We start from the raw sequence: 23,175 nt of genomic DNA, 5'->3' as shown, positions 1-23,175 counted from the left end.
CAGACGGAAAGTACTTTAGGTCTTCAATAATACTAGCAATTTTTTAAGTGTTGGCTAACTTGATTTATGTCAGTTTGAATTTGACAGCTCCATGCAGCTGTTTTGTATAGCTAACTTTACTTTGAAATATTTCGCCACCACGTGTGTTTCTTTTAGTAGATTTACAGTATAAAATTTCTAAAAATATGGGGAAGTTTAGATCAAAACTCAAAGGTAAAACTAAAGGGAATAGATGGCCAAAAGGTCAGTCGTCCACATCTAACCCGAAACTGCACAAGTACAGGGAAATAGCAAAATCCCAGTTTTTTCAAGAAAATTTGGGTAAGTTGTGGTTTTCAGGCATAATTTAAGTGTTTTATAACATGCTTTATTTTATGAACAACACAAATTTGTGCCGCTTAATGTTTTTATTACTATTAATTCGCTCAAGTTGATTTGAGTCTTTTAACCTTATATACTATTGACCAAAACAAACCCCATGCATCTATCATACAGGAAACACTGGTTTATCGCAAAAGGCCGTCCATAAACACGAAGCTATGATGACATACGGCCGCAGCACAGGAAAACAGAAGTCCGAGGCTGAGAATGAGTTGACAATAGCCAAAGGATTTGAGAATATGTCGGTAAGAACAGGAGATGAAGGTTCAGAAACAGAATATTCAGACTGTACGAAATCTGGTACTTACAAGACTTTCCAGACTTTCGCCTCAGAATGGAGCCAGTGTTCCAACATCAGTTTTAGCAAGTAAGTGTTAGATTTAAATCATATATTTTCATATTTTAAAAATTTATATATTTTCTGCTTACAATTTTTATTTTACTTACAAATGCACTTTGTGCTTAAATAAGGAATTAAAATTCCTTCAAAAGTTCTTACAAACTACTTTATTATTTTCTTTTAAATGATTTTTAAAATTTGGCTGCTCAAAATGTTTTTATTCCAACTCAAAAAAAAACTCAAAATATTTGGATATTTCCAGGCTTCTGCTTAGATTTGACTCGAACAATGTTGTTCACAAGGGAATGTTGGCCGTGCTAGCTGCTGTGACTGAAGTAATCAAAGAGCATGGTGGGAAAGAAACCATTACCGAGTACTTCGCAGCTTTGGTGAGTTATTTAAAGTACTTGCGTCAAGTATATGTCGCAGAAAAAAAAATCAAATTAAAAAAAAATAATATTATTGGATACTTCAAATCACTTAATAATTGTCATATCTTTTGGTTTCATAACAACAAATAAATTACTTAAAACTAAGTTTACTGGCATTCCCAAAGTGTCAGTGTAGAATGAAGGGTAACAAACTGCACTGCAGCATTTTCCTTCAACAACAAAACTTCACAACTATCCAAACTTAGAATAGAAGTGTAAAAGAAAGAATTACAAAGACATTACAGCCACTCTTAAGTATTATTTAGAAGTAATATTAAAATTTAGTCCACACAAAATCATACTTTTGGGTTAACACAACCCAGACATTATCTAACAATGTTATTGTGATTGCAATAAGGTCTTAAACTTATGTGGTACTATCATCGGGTTTAAAGTTTATCAAAAATTTGTATCTTCTTCCTCCTGGCTTTAGTCCCGGTTGCATCCTCCCCATTCTGAAGAATAGCCCGGGGTAAGCCCTCGGCTCTCTGCATGCTCTGTCTAAATGCACCGGCTCGAATCCCACAGTTGCTATGTACTAATGACTCAAAGTTATGTTACGTTTGAATACAAACAGATGCTCTTATGGTAAGGGAAAACGTCGTGAATAAAGTTGTACATTCAGGCAACATATTGTATTTTTGTTTGTAGCAAACTTAAAATAGTACATTTTCAACTCGTATGACCTGATGAAATTTCTCACAAAAAAAAGCTAGTTTTTGCTAAGAAAGAAAATCTTGTAATAATGAACCATGTTTTTCCCATTGTCAGGGTAGGTTCATCAGATTATTTGTTCTGGAGAGTTGATAATTATGTTGCAAAGAGCATAACATTTTGCGAGATGGCAGCTCTTCCTTGTGAAGTTCCCTAAGGAGCTTACATAGTCACACCAAGTGATTAAAACCTCGTTAAAAAAATAGATGAAAAAGTAACCGTGTTTTTTTTTTCAGATGGAGACCCTCAAAGCAACAGAAGGCGAAGAGAACCTCATACCGACTCTCTCGCTCTTGTCCATGGGAATAAAATCAGTACCACAAGGAGTACTCCGCAAGCTATTCTCAGATTCCGCCTCCGTATTCATGGATATTCTCGAGAACAATGCGCAGACTGAAAACGGAACGTTGCTACGTAGTGTTATTGGCTGTATGTCCGTGCTGTTGAGAGCGCAGGAGTACGCTGTGTGGGGTGATTCCTCTACTATGAAAGTGTATGACTCTGTTTTGGCATTTGTACTGCATTCTAAGCCTAAGGTGAGATTTTAATCCTTTTTTTAATCAAGTTTAAAAACTATATTTTCTGTATACATACACACATATCTTCTTTGGATATAACAGCATTGACAAGGCAATATTGAAAGAAATCAACATATTGCTGTGTCTCATCATCCTGTGGCGACATCTCTACGCCACTCGTCACAACATCCTATCAAACAACTACTGTCAATCATCGCGAAGAAATTGATGCGCTCAACCATTAGCAGCAAAGAATCTAAATCGCGATTTCAAAGATTTCATGAATTGGAGCATAAATACAACCTCCGACACAACATCGTCGGAGCCGCGGTTCCCCAGGCATAACACCTAGCCTGGCGGAAGATCTTCCCTTTGGTGGCGGTCGAGCCGAATTATCGCTCCCTCTACAATCTCAATTGTAGGGTAGACAAAGTCAACAGTTTTGAAAAGACTGATACGCCACGTTCAGCTGTTTGGCTTAATGATAGAATTGAGATTCAAATAGTGACAAGTTGCAAGCCCATTGCCTAAAAGAAGAATCCCAAGTTAACCTTAAATAACAACCTCAACTGTGTAAGTGTTTCTCGTGATTAACTTTAACAATTTGCATGTTGAGAGAAACAGAAGATGCCACATGTTGTTTGTGATGTCTGTCTGTCTTCGCAACCAAACCAGCATAAAAGCTTTTTATATTTTGTACGCCAACAGCCATTGGCTGTTGGCGTACAAAATATAAAAAACTCTTCTCTGTTATTCGTGTCTTATTCTCACTATACAATTATAGTGAGAATAAGACACGAATAACAGAGAAGAGTATAAATAGTAATATACATGAGACAAATTACACAGATTGAGTTAGTCTCTAAGTAAGTCGGAGACGGCGGTTCCCGTATATAGTTATTTTGGGCATCATTGAAGCCCTCAAGGATGAATAAATTACCCCGTTTTTTTCACATCTTCCATTAATTCTTCGCTCCTAATAGTTGCAGCGTTATATAGCCTAAAGCCTTCCTCGATAAATGGTATATTCAACGCAAAATGAATTTTTCAATTCAAACCAGTAGTTCCTGAGATTAGCGCTTTCAAACAAACAAGCAGACAAACAAACTCTTCAGCGTTATAATATTAGTAAAGCTCTGCGATTATTTTCTTATTTGTAGGTAAGGAAAGCGGCACAGCACGCGATTACAGCAATACTCCGTGGTAGCTGCTTTATGATACCATCCGAAGACCAGAAAATTAAGGTACGTTCTTTTCAATTTCATGATGTTTGCAGCACTAGTTGCGTCTTGCATGCACGTTTAATGTATGCAAATAGGAATTAACGTAATCGATTTTTCCTGACGTTTTGACAGCGAATTGCACCGTCCGTGGTCACAGGATGATTGGTGTACGTACCCGATACACGTACTCTACTGTACAGTAGTATTAGATTAAATTTATTTATTTAATTAGTATTAGATTTAAGTGATGTGACGTCAATAAGTGATACCTTGTATCCAATTTTGAAAATAAATCTATTCTATTCTAGTAGAGTGTATGTGTGCCTGCGTGCTTGTGTGCGTGCGTGCGTGCGTGCGTGCGTGCGTGCGTGCGTGCGTGCGTGCGTGCGTGCGTGTGTGTGTGTGTGTGTGTGTGTGTGTGTGTGTGTGTGTGTGTGTGTGTGTGTGTGTGTGTGTGTGTGTGTGTGTGTGTGTGTGTGTGTGATCCAGTACCAGCGGTCGGTATTGCTTTTATTCAATTAGTTTGGATAATTGTGAAATTGACATTATTGAATTAAATGCTGCAGTGTAGTTTGTTACCGCGTTTACTGCACTGACGCTTTGGAAGCGGTACTAAACAAGTGATATTTGAAATGTCTCAAAATAATGAATTTGAATTTTAAGACTTTATTCAGTTATGTTATTTGTAATTTTTATTTCAGGTACCAAAAATACATCCAGCGTCGAAGCGGACAGCCGAATTCTGTGAATCGCAGATCAAAGCGGAGGCATTGCTATCCGGCCACAAAACTGTACTGCACACGTTGACAATGCTGAGAGACATACTGCCTGTGTTCAGTAAGGAACATATCAAGGTATTCGAACATGTCACTTGTCAAACTACTTGTAGCGGCCGTTCAGCCTTCATGGACAAACACTTTTTGACTTTACAATTTAGATGACCAAAACTGACTGACAGACTGTGAAAAAAATGACAATCGACATTGACACCAAGACGAGACGACGACAAGACTTGAACGGGCAAAATTCTGTTTTTATTAAACTCGACCCAATAGAACCTCGGCCCGTTCACTACTAATATTATAAATGCGAAAGTTTGTGAGTATGTCAGGATGTCAGTATGGATGTTTGTTACTCTTTCACGCAAAAACTGCTGAACCGATTACGATGAAATTTGGTATGTAGGTAGGTAGCTGAAGACCCAGAATAACATAGAGGCTACTTTTTATCCCGGAGTTCCCGCGGGATTAATAGGGTTTCTATGCAGACGAAGTCACGGGCGGCCACTAGTATATCATATAGCTTTAATTATTTAATGTTCATAATTTTTTGATGTTACAATTAATTAGGCGATGGGCTAGCAACCTGTCACTGTTTCAATCAGTCTAGCGTGGCCTTTCAATCTTTTTATACCTGTTGGCTCTGTCTTATATTTTATGTAATGTTGAAAAGATGCCGTCACGAAAAATATTTTCGTATTTTTCAGACCACATGCGAAGCCATACTGTCACTGATGACTCACAACAACGTCTACATAAAGACTTGCTGCCTCCACACGCTCCACGCCCTGTTCTCAGCGCCCCGGGACTCCTGCAACTTGACCGGAGCCCTGTCGGTGCAGCTGGTGAGGGCCCTGATGGCGGCCCGGCCTCCCGCGAACGATACTGGACAGGTTTTGGCGTGGGCAGCCGTTTTGCAACAGGGTTACTCTTGTCTGGCTGGGTGAGTGGAATACCCTTTAGTCACACAGTCGCTTTGTAGAGTAAAGTTTTAGGAAACACTATGTTTATTGAAGGGGACGTCGAATCTCCCTCTTCCTGAAGACTTCAGGGCGGGAATTCGACAAGAAACCGACTCGAAGGTCGAGAAAATAAAACATAATAAAATATATATGTATATATTCATGTATATATATTATAACTTACAGGGATAGGCTTACAATATTGGGATTCATTTTAGACGATGGGCTAGCAACCTGTCACTATTTGAATCTCAATTCTATCATTGAGCCAAACAGCTAAACGTGGCCATTCAGTCTTTTCAAGACTGGTGGCTCTGTCTACCACGCAAGGGATATAGACGTGAACATATATATGTATGTATATTATAACTTTTATGAGAGAATAGATAATATAGGATTATAAACTTGGGATTCTTCTTTAAAGCAATGGGCTAGCAACTTGTCACTATTTGAATCTCAATTCTATCATTAAGCCAAACAGTTAAACGTGGGAAACTGTTGGCCCTGTTTAACCCGCAAGAGATATAAACTTGATTATACATAGATCTATAATTTTCTATACTTATACTATTACTTTACTATAATATTATAAAGCTGAAGAGTTTGTTTGTTTGAACGCGTTAATCTCAGGAACTACTGGCTCGAATTGAAAAGTTATTTTTGTGTTGAATAGACCATTTATCGAGGAAGGCTTTAGGCTATATAACATCACGCTGCAACTATGAAGAGCGAAGAAATAATGGAAAATGTGAAAAAAACGGGGTAAATTATTCATTCTTGAGTGCTTCAATGATGCCCAAAATAACTATTCCACGCGGACGAAGTCGCGGGCACAGCTAGTAAGATATATTGCCGTTTGACACACGACAGTCATTTTGTTTCAGTTTGGACCTCGACCTGTGCATGCCCAATCTGCCGACGTTCGTCAACATCTGCGTCACTGAGCTGTGGCAGTCCGATGTCGCTGATATCAACACGGCTGCAACCAATGCTTTGAAGGTATTGTTTTTTAATTTTATTTTTAACTAGCGGACCCGACAGACTTCGTTCTGTCAAAAAGATTTGTAATATGACAGTTTTTTGTTCCTATCTATTAGACCTACATTGCTTAGACAAGAGTGAACTTTATACATTAGCAACAAAGCTCAAATTGACTGTACGTATTAGTTAGAAAACGTTTGTATGTGATAAAGAAGTTCTTAAGTTATGCGCTTACCAACACATTTAGCGATTCAGTTTTATATTTTTAATACACTAGGAATATATTTCATTACATTTGTTTGAGCAGTGAGCAATGGGTGTGTTTGGCAGGTAACTTACATATGTACATGTCATCACGTCTATATCCCTTACAGAGCCAACAGTCTTGAAAAGACTGAAAGGCCACGTTCAGAGTTTTGGCTTTTTGATAGAATTGAGATTCAAATAGTGATAGGTGTCTAGCCCATCGCCTAAAAGAAGAATCCCAAGTTTATAAACCAATCCCTTAGTCGCCTTGTACGCCAGGTAACTTATTGCTTGTTTATATTACTATAAACAAGCAATAAGTTACCTGGCGTTATTTATATTTATGTTTAATTATTATTAATAGCGGACCCCGGGTCATGAGGATTAATGGCAGAGAGTGCAACTGGGAACACTATAAGATGAGAGAGAGAATGACAGGTTACAAACCTGAAACTAAAATAAGACTCTTCAAATTAAAAAGGCTTTCAATTGGTTTACTTTTATAAGCGTCCGGGTAATCCCTTAAACCATAATCCTGTTTGACCTCGGCAACATTTACAAGGAATATCTCTTTCATTGTATCGATTTGAAATTGCTCATTGTCACATCAGGGTTGATGTAGAATTGTATATAATTATAAACAGATTTTAAACATTCCCACAGATAATTCTCCAAGACTGTGTGAAGCTAGCCATAGACTCACCAGATTACGTCAAATACAAACCGCATATAGATGCTATTTTCAAGAGCATTGGTACAGGATTAGACAACCCATTCAACCAGGCGATAAGGCACGTAATTCTCACCATAGCTGTGTGTTTTGAGGTAAGTGTAATAAAAAAAAATTGGTCCTTTGAGCCGGATAAATGACGAACTAAACTTCTGTTCCCACACGAACAGAAACCAACCGTGATCATTGCCGTGTAGATGTATTAACCCCCGTTTGCCAAAATTGGTCCTTCGAGCCGGATAAACGAAGTTTATTCTTACTAAGATATGTTTATTCTCTAGACTTATTGTACCCCTAGAGCACATAAAGAACCTACACGCCAAATTTCAAGTCTCTACACCCAGCGGTTTGGGCTGTGCGATTATATGTCAGTCGATCATTCACTTTTTTCTTTTATATATTTAGTAGTTGTGCTTAACATATATGTATATATTTGTAGAAAGTATAGTTGCAAAGATAGTTATTCATACAAAAGACGGGAGAAAAGAGGAGAGAAATAATCAGTTTAAAATTACTATATTATTGAACATAAAATAAAAATATTTCACAATAAACATTATATCTGACTTTTTTTACCTAACTAACAATACCATGGCAACCTTTGCTATGGCGTACCAACAAGAAGGTTGCCTACATCTTTTTTTTTATTATTGACCAGATTGGCAATGAGAAAGTCTCCCACATCCTTAGTCCCCTACTGAAAAAACTGAACGATCGTCGCGAGAGCCACAACTTTCACAACGACAAAGAAGTGGAATACGCGACAGGGTTCGCCATTCGAACCCTGGGTCCGGAGTTCGTTTTACGCACTATACCGCTGAGGGATGACCCTGAGAGTATAAACTTGGAGAGGAGTTGGCTACTGCCCGTGCTGAAGGAGAAGATAGTAAATTCTAATTTGAAGTTTTTCGCTTCGGAGATATTGGAAATGGCTACGTTTTGCAGGTATGTACAGTACATACATACATACATACACACATAAAATCATGGAAGGTTATGCAGATGCTACATCTTTTCATTTGCCACGATCCCTGCATACTTCTTTCGCTTCATCCATCCATCCATTTCGTTTCGGGTACTCTTGACCTGACCTTTTGCCAGAACTACCCCGATTTAATCAAGCTACCTTCGTCTAGTAGATCTTCCCACTCCAACATTCCCATTTACACTCCCCTAAAAAAGAACTAAACAGGTATAATATAAATGTTTTTTTTTAATAATTTTCCCGAGTGCAATAATATTTTAATGAAAGGCAGTAATAAATATCTGATATTTATTGACAATTAATTTGATTTTGATTGATCTTCATCCAGGAAAAAGTCTAGGGAGTTAACACAAGCCCAGGATATACCAGGATCGCATACGTACGAGTTGCTATGCAACCAGCTGTGGGCTCTTCTGCCGAGCTTCTGCAACAGTCCAAAAGATGTGAAGGAGAACTTCAAGGCGGTGGCCAGGGTTTTGGGTAAGTTGACCAGTTTTTAAACCACTTAATATATTTAATGTGTGGTTCCCGGCACCAATATTAAAAAGAATGGGACCAGTCCATCTCATTTCCCATGGATTTCGTAAGAGGCGACTGAGGGATATGCTTATTAACTTGGGATTCTTATTCTAGGCGATGGGCTAGCAACCTGTCACTATTTGAAATCTTTTGGATAGGCATGTAACAACTTCGGCTTCATTGTCACTCATCATCAAGTCAGTTGGAAGACAAATGCTTAATCCAAAAAAACATAATTTTGGGTTGTTGGGTTTGGGCGTTGGGTTCAATTACGTCCCTGTCAACCTGTAGACTTTATGATATTTCTTGTCGTTGTAAATTAAAAAGTCTGGGAGTTTGTCTATTGTACGGATAAAAAAAAGGAAAAAAAAATATAATTTGTTTTGTTTTTTTCTTAAATTTTCAATTTATTTTTTTTATTTAATTGATTCTGAAGTTTTTTTTAAATTAATTATATAATTCTCTCTTCACAGGCAACGTCTTGAAAGACAACCCAGAATTCCGGCTGTCAATAATGCAGGCACTCCGCAAGCTGGTGGCATGTTCGGCCGACAACGAGGTGGACAGAGCCGAGTTGGCGAGATTCGCGAAGAATTACATACCGATACTGCTGAATATATACATGACGCCGGCCAAGGGAAGCAGCGCCGAGGGGCAGAGGTTGGCCGCTTTGGAAACTATACAGGTAATTTTACATACATACATATGATCGCGTTAAATTCACATAAATAAATAAATTTACATACATACATACATACTTCAGTCTTTTTAAGACGGTTGGCTCTGTCTACCCCGTAAGGGATATAGACGTGAATAACTCTTACGGGGTAGACAGGGCCAACTGTCTCGAAAGGACTGATAGGCTTATGTTTGGCTTAACAATGGAATTGGGATTCAAATATGTTGTGACAGTTGCTAGCCCAAAAGAAGAATCACAAGTTTATAAGCGTAAACCTTAGTCGCCTATTACGACATCAATGGGAAAGAGATGGGCTGGTGTTATTCTTTTTACGAATAGAAAAAAAGTTTGTGTACATCTTATGGACTGCTCATTAACACCTATACGCCATTTTAGTTCAACTTACGTGCCTGGTACAGACAGAACCATATTTTTCAGGTGTACCTCACAATAAGTGAACAGAGTCTGCGGGAAGAGCTATTCAAGAACGCGATACAACAGCTGGAATTATCTCAAGACAATCACTTTCAAAGAGAGTCGATTCTCGACATAATTCGCCTTCTAGTACTCTATCAGACTAGTGACAATATCGCGGATTTGTTCGACAAATGGGTGTTTCCGCTGTGCGAAACAGTCCTTGAGGATCCCAAGAAGTTCAAGAAGAGTAAGACAGAGAAGGAGATGATGGATGTAGGAGATGAGAAGAAGAATGAACTGAGGTATTTTTTTGAGAGTTTTTTTTTTTTTTGATTAAATTGGTTTATTAAAAAAATTGGATGACTGTAAAGTAGATAAGATCTGTTAATTTTTGAAATGATTTATCTTATAAATAACTATGGAACTAAGGAACGATTGGCAAAAGGTGGTCTTTTGTTTTTGGTCAAAAAGGTGACACAATTATTGTATATTGAAATGGTGATTCATTTTTATTTATTTGTAAATTCATTCGATATTTGCCTTTAATTTTGCGGGAAGTGAAAAACGAAATTGGTTTTTACCATACGTTTGAAATTAGAATGTTTTTCTAAAATCAGATGGTTCTAGAATTTTAATAAAGCTATGTGTAAACATATACATATTTCTTTTAGATACAAAGACAAGGCGAAACTCCTTGAAATGGAACACAAGAAGGCTTACAGGATATTAGAAGAAATATTCAAAAGCGATAATGAAAATTGCAAACAATATCTGACGAGCAACTATAAAAAGATTAAGAAGCTGTTGATGACGTCTTTAAGTAAAGTGGCGGATAGCAGCAAAGCGGCTAGACTCAGGTATTTATAAGTCAACTAAATTTTAACGTAGGAATTTAGCGCAATTTTTAAAAGTGATGAATTTAACGCCACCTACATATAAGCGACGAATTAACAGCTACACTCAGGTATTTATAAGTTAACTAAATTTTAACATAGGAATTTAGCGCCATCTAAAACAGTGATGAATTTAACGCCACCTACATATAAGCGACGAATTAACAGCTACACTCAGGTATTTAAAAGTTAACTAAATTTACAGCTAGACTCGGGTATTTATAAGTTAACTAAATTTACAGCTAGACTCAGGTATTTATAAGTTAACTATATTTATCATGGGAATCAAGCGCCACCTACAATAAGCGAAGTAAAAATAAATGCCAATTACAAAAAGCGCCAATTTTAGCGCCACCTACAAAAACGACTAATTAAACGTCACCTATAACTGGAATAAGTCCGCCTTTGTATATTTTGTCTTACAAATAAATTGTGTGTTTGTGTTCGTCGTATGTACAGTAAAGATATTACAGACAAACAAACAAACAAAAGCGACAATTTTAGCGCCATTTACAAAAGCAACAAATTTAGCGCCACCTTCAAAATAATGCAGGTTTTTTGCGAATCACACGGGAAATATAATGTTTACCGGGATAAAAGGTACCCTATGTCCTTATCCAGACTCTTAATTATATATACGCGAAATTCCATGAAAATTGGTTCAGTAGATAACGAGTAAAAAAGTACGAAGCCGAACGTGGCCTTTCTGTCTTTTTAAAACTGTCGACTCTGCCTACCCGGTAAGGGCTTAAAACGTGAACATATGTATGTGTGTAGGTATTGAACTAAATGTTTGTTTACAGATGCATAGAACACTTGATCAACTCTACGCCATTTCTGAACGCCGATAGCAAATTGCTGAAAAGCGCCATAGTAGAGTCTGTGATATGCACCAAAGATATCAACTCTAAATGCAGACAGTGCGCTTTCAACGTTATCACCTGTGTCGGTGAAAAACTGAAAAATCAAGATGGAGGTCAGTTTTATCTTCTTTATCTTTATATATATAAAATTCTCGTGTCACAATGTTTGTCTCCGTACTCCTCCGAAACGGCTTTACCGATTTTAACCAAATTTTGCATGCATATTCAGTAGGTCTGAGAATCGGCTAACATCTATTTTTCATACCCCTAAGTGTTAAGGGCTGTCCACACTTAATTTTTTTTTAACTACAAATTACCTAAAAATTATTTATATGACAAAACAACGTTTGCCGGGACAGCTAGTATATTTATATATATTTTATTTACATGCTTAATTGATATTTTTACGTGTTGCATTGGAATTTTTAAAAGAAACACACTGTAGAGACTTTTTTCTATATATATATACATACATAAAGGCACGTCTATATCTCTTGCGGGGTAAACACAGTCTACAGTCGTGAAAGACTGATAGGCCATGTCCAGGTGTTTGGCTTGATGATAGAATTGAGATTCATATAGTGACAGTTTGCTAGCCCATCGTCTAAAAGAAGAATCCCAAGTTTATAAGCATACCCCTTAGTCACCTTTTACGACATCCATGGTAACGAGATGGAGTGTTTCATTTCTTTTGTTTTTTCATGTTGGTGCCGTGACCCACACGTCACTAATACTTTTTTTTTTAATAATTTTCTTATTTTCTGTTTTTGATCATCATCATTCGTTCCAGGCATGGACGCGTTCGTCAGCATGCTGTCAGCGGGCCTGACAGCGCCTGTCGGGCGCGTGGTGAGCGCCACGCTGCGGGCGCTGGCGGCCGCGCTGTTCACGTTCTCGGACCGCATGAGCGTGGAGGCGGCCCGCGGGCTGCTGGGGGCGGTGGTGGGGGGCATGGGGGTGGGCAACCGGGAGCTGGTGGCGGCGGCTCTGAGCTTCCTCAAGGTATGTAGTATGTTTTTTCTCAATTTTTGCCGAGTGGTTCTCGGCGGTAATACAAAAAAAGAGAATAGGTCTCACTCCATCTCTCTCCCCTTTACAGTTATGTCTTCCTCTTTGCGATATTTCGAACTTTAATTAAGGCCGCGAACCACACGGCAAGGCAGTTAGCCTTGCCGTGGTTCCCGGCACCAATACAAAAAGAATAGGTCTCACTCCATCTCTCTCCCCTTTACGGCGTCGGTAGTGCACTTGTCTGTGACACCGAAGGTGCCGGGTTCGAATCCCGCCAGGGCATGATGAGAACAGAACTTTTTCTGATTGGCCTGGGTCTTGGATGTTTATCAATATGTATATCTCTATGAGTATTTATTATAAAATATAGTATCGTTGAGTTCATATCTCGTAACACAAGTTTCGAACTTACTTCGAGGCTTATTTAATCAGTGTAATTTGTCCCGTATATATTTATGTTTTTATAGTTATGTCTTCCTCTTAACTGTTACAATACGGGGCGTTTTACCAATAAAAAAAAGAATAAGTCTCACTCCATTTCTGTCCCGTAAATGTCGTAAAAGGCGACTAAGTGATAGGCTTACTTACTTGGGATTACTCTTTTAGGCGATGGGCTAGCAACCTATCACTATTTGAATCTCAATTCTATCATTGAGCCAAACAGCTGAACGTTAACTTTCAGTCATGAATGATGACCGTTGGCTCTGTCTACCCGCAAGGCATATAGATGTGATTATATTGTTATGTTTAAATGTTTAACAGGTGTACACAAAAGTGATACCTACTGATGTGTTAGCGGGCAGCCTTCCTCTCATCTTCAAGGCGCTCTCATCAATGGAAGACGACTGTAAGAGGCATTCCCGCTTGGAAATTGGGTATGTTGACAGTGATGTTGAAAAAGGGGTAAAGGGTCAGGTCAAAAGTACCCGAAACCGCCGAGCTTGTATGAAGAGAGTTATGAATGTGGACGAAGCGAAAGAAGTATGCAGAGATCGTGGCAAGTGGAAAGAGGTAGTCTCTGCCTACCCCTCCGGGAAAGAGGCGTGATTTTATGTATGTATGTATGTTGAAAAAAAATAGTTTTTTTTTAAGTTTTTAAATATAAAATGCAAAATACGTATTTCAAAATAGGTTTTCCAAATTTAAAAAAAGAAACAAAGAAGAAAATTGTTTATTTGGTAATATATTTAGTATTTGGTTTACAAATACTAAATATATTATTTAATGTACATATTTTAAATGTAAAATAAAAATAGGTTATGGGCTCGTCTCTAGACAGTTATGGAAATAACCGGGACTAATTCAAGGGGGGTGAAATTTTTTTGTAACTTTTGTTAGTATTAGACTGTTGGCTCTGTCTACCCTGTCTAGGGTTATATACGCGATTATATGTTTGTATGTATGTATGTTTGGCAGTAATGAATGTGGATAAAGCAAATGTACAATAGGGCTGTAGAAATCAATCTGGAATTCCCTCCCTGTGAATTGTTCTCCGACGCTAAAAATTTTGGGCATTCAAGGAGCAGACATTAAACGCACTCAATGGTGAGAACTGTTCAAATATATTTTATATGTACATACATATATATAAACACGTCTATATCCCTTGCGGGGTAGACAGAGCCAACAGTCTTGAAAATACTGATGGCCACGTTCTGTTGCTGTTTGAGATTCATATAAAGTGGCAGGTTGCTAGCCCGTCGCCTAAAATAAAAATCCTAAGTTTATAAGATTGTGTTCTAGTCGCCTTTAACGATATCCATGGAAAAGAGATGGAGTAGTCCTATTCTTATTTCTATTCTATTGGTGCCGGGAACCACACGGCACTATTATTGTTATTATCTTATTATTATTCTTTGTAGGTACTTACTCACTAGACTGATAAGGAAGTACGGCGCTGAGGCGGTGGAGAAGCTTGTTCCGACTACCGACGAGGTGATGCGTCGCAGACTTAGGAATATAAGGAAGATGGAGAACAGGAGGAAGAGAGCCAAAGACGGACAGAAGTAAGTCATTTCTCTATTGTGATTAGATTTTGTTTGTTTGTAAACTCTTTATCTTATACTAGCTGTGCCCGCGACTTCGCCGGCGTGGAATAGTTATTTTGGGCATTATTGAAGCCCTCAAGGAAGAATAATTTACCCCGTTTTTTTTTTTCACATTTTCCATTATTTCTTCGCTCCTAGTAGTTGCAGCGTGATGATATATAGCCTAAAGCCTTCGACGATAAATGGTCTATTCAACACAAAAAGAATTTTTGAATTCGAACCAGTAGTTCCTGAGATTAGCGCGTTCAAACAAACAAACAAACTCTTCAGCTTTATAATCCTACTACTATTATAAAGGCGAAAGTTTGTATGGATGTATGGATGTTTGTTACTCTTTCACGCAAAAACTACTGAACCGATTACCATGAAATTTGGTATGTAGGTAGCTGAAGACCCAGAATAACACATAGGCTACTTTTTATCCCAGAGTTCCCGCGGGATTGATAGGGTTTCCATGCGGACGAAGTCGCGGGCGGCCTCTAGTATTAGTATAGATGCGAAAGTTTGTGAGTATGTCAGGATGTCAGTATGGATTTATGTTACTCTTTCACGCAAAAACTACTGAACCGATTACGATGAAATTTGGTATTTAGATAGCTGAAGACCCAGAATAACACATAGGCTACTTTTTATCCCTTAGTTCCCGCGGGATTGATTGTTACGTTATGATAGGGTTTTAAAGCGAACGAAGTCGCTGGCGGCCTCTAGTAAATATATGAAGCTATTTCATGTGGAGTATTAAAAATAACCCTTGTAATAAAATGTCGTATTATATTAATAAATCTTTTACAGCTCACAGCAATCGAGCGATTCAGAGAACGAAATGGAAATCAAGGGTACCTCCAAAACGCTGGAGGACATCCTAAAAGACTCCGACTCGGAAATGGAGTTTATGGAAGAAGACGAGCCTAGGTCTAAGGTAATCCTACTAATATTATATGTATATGCAAAAGTTTGTGAGCATGTCAGTATGGATGTTTGTTACTTACTTTTACGCAAAAACTACTAAACCGATTACGATGAAATTTGGTATGTAGGTAGCTGAAGACCCAGAATGAAAAAGAAGGCTACTTTTTATCCCGGAATTGCGGGATCGATTCCACGCGGACGAAGTCGCGGGTGGCCTCCAGTAGATAAATAAATATATACGGGACAAATGATACAGATTGAGCTAAGAATGTTCGAGACTTGTGTTATGGGATTTTAAAACATATACATACGTACAATCACGTCTATATCCCGTGCGGGGTAGACACAGGTAACAGTCTTGCAAAGACTGGATAGGCCACATTCAGCTGTTTGGCTCAATGAAAGAATTGAGATGAGTGACAGGTTGCTAGCCCATCGCCTAAAAGAGGAATCCCTTGTTCATAAGCCTGTCCCTTAGTCGCTTTTAACGACATCCGTGGGTAAGAGATGGAGTGGTCCTATTCTTTTTTCTATTTGTGCCGGTATCCACACGGCACGTCTTAGGTAATAGATAAGTAAGTTCGAGACTTGAATAATGGGATATTAACTCAACGATACTATTTTATTAACTCAACATACATATAGGCACGTCAATATTATGTACGGTGTAGACAGAGCCAACAGGCTTGAAAATGCTGAAAGGCAACGTTCGAATGTAATGGCTTAAGAATGGAACTGACAAAACTGAGAATTAAATGAAGAATCCCTTGTTCATACGCCTATCCCTTTGTCCATCCAACTTAGACATCCATGGGTAAAGATGGAGTGGTCCTATTCTTTTTTCTATTGGTGCCGGGAACATATACATACATAAAATCACGCCTCTTTCCCGGAGCGGTAGGCTGAGACTACCTCTTTCCACTTGCCACGATCTCTGCATACTTCCTTCGCTTCATCCACATTCATAATTCTCTGCATACAAGCTCGGCGGTTTCGGGTACTTTTGACCTGACCGGAAACCTAATGGCACTATTGATATTTATTTGCCACTGTATATTAAACGACTTTTTAAATTCGTAGATCAAGAAGACGAAGACTAAGGGCAAAAACCAGGCGTGGATCCAGGACGATCCGGAGAATATCGTGGATTTGGCAGACGTGTCCGCTTCTAGAAAGATTACGGGTAATTTTATTTGTTTATTTATTTATTTATTCTATATTGTAACAATTACAATGTACCTTGTACGTCGTTATTTTTTATGTTTTTTTATGTATTACTTATAATTTGTTATGTACAATAAAGAATTTACAAACAAACAAACAAACAATTTGTACATACATACATACATATGGTCACGTCTATATCCCTTGCGGGGTAGACAGAGCCAACAGTCTTGAAAGACTAAATGGCCACGTTCAGCTATTTGGTTTAATAATAGAATTGAGATTCAACTAGTGACAGGTTGCTGGCCCATCGCCTAAAAAAGAATCCCAAGTTTGTAAGCCTGTCCCTTAGTCGCCTTTTACGACATCCATGGGAGAGAGATGGAGTGGTCCTATTCTATTTTCTATTAGTGCCGGGAACCACACGGCATTATTTATTCTTTATTGTTACAATTACAATTTGTAAAGTGCAATAGGCGGACTCAATGCTAATAGCATTATCTAACAGTCTACCATTGGGCTCGTGCCGTGTGGCTCCCGGCACCAATACAAAAAAAAAGAATAGGACCACTCCATCTCGTTCCCATGGATGTCGTAAAAGGCGACTAAGGGATAGGCTTACAAACTTGGGAGTCTTTTTTAGGCGATGGGCTAGCACTAGTTGAATCTCAATTCTATCGTTAAGCCAAATAGCTGAACGTGGCCATTCAGTCTTTTCAAGACTGTTGGCTCTGTCTTCCCCGCAAGGGATATAGACGTGACCATATGTATGTATGTATGCTACCATTGGGTTAGGCAGAGAACCTTTATGTGGGTGATAATAAAAATGTGTATATATTCTTTCATCTTTTGATTTTTCTAGTATTTTAGAGTAGTACATACACACAGACTAGTTATAGTACTATTCATTCATTCATATAATCAAGTCTGTATCCCATGCGGGGTAGACAGAGCCAGCAGCCTTGAAAGACTGATAGGCCACGTTCAGCTGTTAGGCTTAATGATAGAATTGAGATTCAAACAGTGACAGGTTGCTAGCCCATCGCCTAAAAGTAGAATCCCAAATTCCCGTGATAAGAGACAACATTATAAAATAATACAAAAATGTGTCTGAGACTAAATTAATTTTAAATTTCATATTTCTATTATTTGTTTCTAACACAGCAACGGACCCAACGAAAAAGAAGAAAGCGGCGGAAGTGCGGGAGAAGAAGAAAGATGGCGGCTTCCGGACTGCGCCAGACGGCAGGCTCATCATCACCGATGACGCGTTCGGTGATGATGATGATGATGATGAAGAGCCGAAACCAAGCGGTGATATCGACAGTGATACTGATGATACTGGTAAGGTATTATTTACATACATAAATAAAATCACGCCTTTTTCCCGGAGTGGTAGGCAGAGACTACATCTTTCCACTTGCCACGATCTCTGCATACTTCCTTCGCTTCATCCACATTAATAATTTATATTATCCTTTTTTTTTTGAACCGTTAACGTAGCCGTTAAAATAACCGTATACCGCGGTAACACTAATGTCTCTTTCTGAGATACATACATTAGTTTGAATGCTAACCGATACTCTTAACAGTGTGCCGTAGCCGAGTGGTGATATTGATATCTAACGATACTGATGATATACTTAGTTAAAGTAATTATTTCTTTAGTAGTTTTTTCTCACAGCTTTATCTGCGTGACACTAAACATCCTGTTGATTACTATTCCCGTGGGAATTTCGGTTCTCGGAACTCTTAGTTTATGTAATCTTAGACCACATTAGTAGACATCAAATTACAAATCTCTAGACCCAGTCTAGAGATTTCGGTTTGGCTTTGCGAACACAGTGACAGAAGAGTTCTATATAGATACAAGAAAATTGATAATCTAAAGTACAGTGGTCTGCAAATAAAACTTGTCCCAATATTGGTATTGTTTTTATAAAGATCCTTTTTTTGTGTCTATTTTGTTTAATATCGCAAAATTATGTGTATCATCTGTTCAAAAAGTTCGTCATTGCGTAAATGTCCTATTGACTTTACCTAACTATCAACATACATACAGTCACAATCCCAAGTTTATTAACCCTTCCCTCAGTCGCCTTTAACGACATCCACGGAAAAAATATAGTGTATTCTAAAGTGGAAACCACAAGGCACTGCCGGGAACCACACGGCACAACGAATGATCTCGCTCCGATATAGCTTTGTGTCCGTTCAAAATGTCCGTCATTGCGTTAATGTCCTATCGGTATTAACTATTTAACCAAATTAATTAAAGCGTAATTCATGAATTAATTCATCCACAGACGACGAGAAAGAAGGCAAGCCGTCCATGCTGTTAAAACCTGGAACGAAACGCCGCTACGACGATATTCTCAGCATGAAGAGCGGGAGGAGCAACAGGAGTAGAGCTTCCACTGCGACCGTCACCAGCAAATATAGGACCGGAGGCAAAGGCATACACAGGTATTGTATTTTAGACATGACAAGTATTGTATTGTCAGGTATTGTATTGTCGAAATGTCAGGGAATGTATTGTTAAAAGTCAGTGATTGTATTGTAAGATAAGACCGATGTTGTATTGTAGAGATGACAAGTATTGTATTGTTAAAGTCGCTAAGTTGTTATTAAGATATTCTTAGCATGAAGAGCGGGAGAAGCAACAGGAGTAGAGCTTCCACTGCGACTGTCACCAGCAAATATAGGACCGGAGGCAAAGGCATACACAGGTATTGTATTGTAGACATGACAAATATTGTATTGTAAGATAAGTCAGGTATTGTATTGTCGAAATGTCAGGGAATGTATTGTTGAAAAGTCAGTAATTGTATTGTAAGATAAGACCGATGTTGTATTGTAGACATGACAGGTATTGTATTGTTAAAGTCGCTTTGTTGCTATAAAGATATTTTTAGCATCAAGAGCGGGAGAAGCAACAAGAGTAGAGCTTTCACTGCGACCGTCACCAGCAAATTTAAAACCGGAGGCAAGGGCATACACAAGTATTGTATTGTAGACATGACAAGTATTGTATTGTGAGATACGACCAATGTTGTATTGTAGACATGACCGGTATTGTATTGTACAAGTCGGTAAGATAAAATATCTTCGCTCGCTCGTGATGCTGAAAATTAGAATTGCCATTGCGACCGTCACCAGCAAATATAGGACCGGAGGCAAAGGCATACACAGGTATTGTATTGTAGACATGACAAGTATTGTATTGTAAGATAAGTCAGGTATTGTATTGTCGAAATGTCAGGGAATGTATTGTAGAAAAAAACCGACGATGCGGCACATGTATCGGAATAGCAGGTACCTACTACCTATTTTTTCGATACACGTATTTTGTAGACAGAAGGAAATAGTTTTTGCCAATAACTCAAAACAGAGCAGAGAAAAATATACACCTTCGCAGGGAAACCTTACCCATATTAAATAATGGTAAAAGTTCATTTACGACATTCATTGGAACGGAATGAACTAGTCCTAAAGTCCGAGAACCACACGGCACACGTTGTAATTCGAAGCGCACGTAAACATTTTAGATCGAAACTTCTAACAATATTTTTTTATGTTCATCAGGCCAATCGGATCAGCCGCGTCAGTAGCGTCGACGGTGGGCACAGAGTACAAATCTAAGAAGGCGAAGGGAGACGTGAAGAAGAAGGGCAAGCACGACCCGTACGCATACTTGCCACTTTCAAGGAAAAATCTCAATAAAAGGTATGTATTAGAACTTGATTGTACATGCTCGAATTGCGAAATTGACGAAATACAGCATGAGACAAGTAGAAAATGTTGTCTTGTTAAGCCAAGAGACGTGATAATAATGCGACGTATTAAGATAATGCCGAAATATGTAAAGTGACGAGCTGTCAACTAAACCTATTGTTCCCGTGGTAATTCTCAAAAATCTCAACTTAGTAACGCACAATATTCTTTATGTATTTCAGTTTTTAAGAATATCCTTTAAATACAATGTTTGTTGGATTACTTCACAGCTAATACTTCACGCGCTAGGCGTGTTCTTATATATAATACTAGCTGTGCCTGCGACTTCGTCCGCGTGGAATAATTAGTTTGGCCATCATAGAAGACCTCAAGGATAAATACATTTCTCCGTTTTTTTTTCACATATTCCATTATTTCTTTGCTCCTTATAGTTGCAGCGTGATGTTATATAGCCTAAAGCCTTCCTCGATAAATGGTATATTCAACGCAAAAAGAATTTTTCAATTCGAACCAGAAGTTCCTGAGATTAGCGCGTTCAAACAAACGAAACTCTTCAGCTTTATAATATTAGTATAGATAACACGCCACGCGTGTTACAGTAAAAATGTTAACAATAATATTTGCTTGTTACAGAAAAAAGGCGGTAAATTCAAAACAGTTTAAAGGTGTCGTCAAATCGAAAACTAAGGGAGGAAAAGTGAAATCTAGAAAATAAATAAATAATTTTAAAAAATGTATAAAAAGTCAATGATATTCACTCTTACTTATCTGACAACGATTTTTCTCCTTGCAAAATCTATTAACCTTTGGTCCAAAACAAAAAACCCCAGAGACTCGTTACTATAATTTTCAAAGGAGATTTACAGTTTTTGTAGACTATTTTACTGTTTTACTCTACATTATTAAATTAAATAAATTGTGTGTTGGCAACATTGCTAGATTTAACCTGCAAACGTGCGCTCTTCACGGGTCAACTTATGTGCCGCTGTAGTAATATTAAGTGTTTAAGGATTGAGGTCTAAGTTGTGATAAGATTATTTAAGACTTAGGACAAAGATATGTATTGTTGAAATTTGAACTGTAACAATTTTTGAAATAAAAATATTTCTATAGCTCTGTGTTTTATTTTAACTGTGTGTTTGTCGTGTGGTTCCCTGCACTTCAGAATATATTGATATATTTTCCGTGAATGTTGAAGACGACAGGAAATAAGAACATTCCCATTTTCCATGCTGTTCTGGTACCGAGGTGAAACATAGTGTGTGCCAGTGATTTCTACTACTGTGTAGATTGTTAGTCTGTCAAGGGAAACATTAAACTTGGATCCTTCTTCGAGGCGATGGGTTAGCAAGCTGTCCAACCTGTCATTGTCACTAAACCTTAAAGTACATCGTTAAAAAGCCTTACAACATAACATAGCCTAGGTGCCTGCGTTGTTCTTATAATTCAAATTCAACATTTTTATTCATTATTATGGGACATTTCAACATAACTTAATAATTGTCATATCTTTTAGTTTCACAACGCAGGTTGACGTTAAATAAATTACTTAAAACTAAGTTTACGACCGTTTCTAAAGAGTCAGGGCAGAAGAAGCGGTAACCTGCCTGCAGAATTTTCTTCAATAACGTCAACTTCACAATTATCCGAACTTAGAATAAATATGTGGACGAGAGAATACATTGTTATGTTATTATGAATTGATTTATCCGGAATTTAATTAATAAAAAAGTTAATAACTATTTTAATCTCATTTCCATCATTAGGTAATACAGCTAAGCGTGGTCTTTCAGTCTTTTCAAGACTGCAGACTATCCCCTGCAGGGTAGACAGAGACAATAGAGGGTATATGTAGACGTAATATGTAAGTACATACCAATTAGACTTTCAGAAGTATCTAAGTCTAGTTCCTAAGGGACACGTAAGCCCTGGCCCTTTTGCCCAAGGCTTAGATTAGGTCTAGTTATCAATAACTTATTTATGTTAATGCTAACTAGACTTTAGCGTGAAAATAAATGTTATAATCTTCAAAAATAGTTATAACAGACAGCGGAAGCGCTCGATACCCACGTTTTCGGCGATGTTTCCTTGTTTTGATGTTATTTTTAACAAACTGCCACGTTCGCTCGAAAGATTATATTTTTGTCTAGTAATACCTACTTCAAGATTTTTGAAACCTTCAAGTGACCTAGCTTTATGGGGTGTGTAAATTCAACAGAAGGTAGAGACGAGTTTGTAGGTTTAAAATAGTATAAATATAATGATGGTGCAGAGTGGATGGAGTCAATCTATGGGGAGTCTCTTCTTCGCTGGATTTACCAGATTCAGTTCTGACCAACTTCACGGCTCGAGACAGTGCTGCGAGCCTCCAAACAACATGCCTGGCCACGACTTCTCTGTCAAGATCATACGACAAATAAATTTACTAGTTATTATAAAAAATACAGTTGACACGCAATGATTACCTATATAAAGCTGCTTTTGTTTCTCTAGTTCTCTCACCGCTTCTTCTTTCATTCAAGTCATACATACATACGTATGGTCACGTCTATGTCCCTTGTGGGGTAGACAGAGCTAACAGTCTTGAAAAGACTGAATGGCCACGTTCAGCTATTTGGCTTAATGATAGAATTGAGATTCAAATAGT

The 23,175-nt window shown here is 38.0% G+C and overlaps 1 protein-coding gene across 1 annotated transcript; it reads left to right on the top strand.

Moving 5' to 3' along the window:
• Window positions 1-91: 91 nt before the first annotated feature.
• LOC106130022 (RRP12-like protein) lies at window positions 92-21,340 on the top strand. Its single transcript, XM_060950686.1, has 24 exons — window positions 92-321; window positions 496-748; window positions 984-1,110; window positions 2,103-2,402; window positions 3,545-3,628; window positions 4,309-4,461; window positions 5,094-5,329; window positions 6,233-6,347; window positions 7,239-7,400; window positions 7,964-8,250; window positions 8,619-8,770; window positions 9,283-9,494; window positions 9,927-10,207; window positions 10,577-10,762; window positions 11,602-11,774; window positions 12,452-12,663; window positions 13,435-13,547; window positions 14,535-14,678; window positions 15,513-15,639; window positions 16,710-16,812; window positions 17,958-18,137; window positions 19,100-19,259; window positions 20,379-20,519; window positions 21,162-21,340. Exons 1-24 carry the CDS (start codon window positions 186-188, stop codon window positions 21,241-21,243), a joined length of 4,119 nt encoding a protein of 1,372 aa, XP_060806669.1. The 5' UTR covers window positions 92-185; the 3' UTR covers window positions 21,244-21,340.
• The last annotated feature ends 1,835 nt before the right edge of the window (window positions 21,341-23,175 follow it).

The sequence above is a fragment of the Amyelois transitella genome, chromosome 22 (genome assembly GCF_032362555.1).
Source record: "Amyelois transitella isolate CPQ chromosome 22, ilAmyTran1.1, whole genome shotgun sequence".
NCBI classification, from domain to species: domain Eukaryota; kingdom Metazoa; phylum Arthropoda; class Insecta; order Lepidoptera; family Pyralidae; genus Amyelois; species Amyelois transitella.
This window is presented reverse-complemented; position numbering and strand designations above follow the sequence as displayed.

Coding starts and splice junctions, on each gene's coding strand:
- LOC106130022 (XM_060950686.1), top strand. CDS start 186: ATGGGGAAGTTTAGATCAAAACTCAAAGGTAAAACTAAAGGGAATAGA. Junction 1,111..2,102: donor CCGAGTACTTCGCAGCTTTG/GTGAGTTATTTA, acceptor TTTTTTTTTCAG/ATGGAGACCCTCAAAGCAAC. Junction 15,640..16,709: donor AAGACGAGCCTAGGTCTAAG/GTAATCCTACTA, acceptor TTAAATTCGTAG/ATCAAGAAGACGAAGACTAA.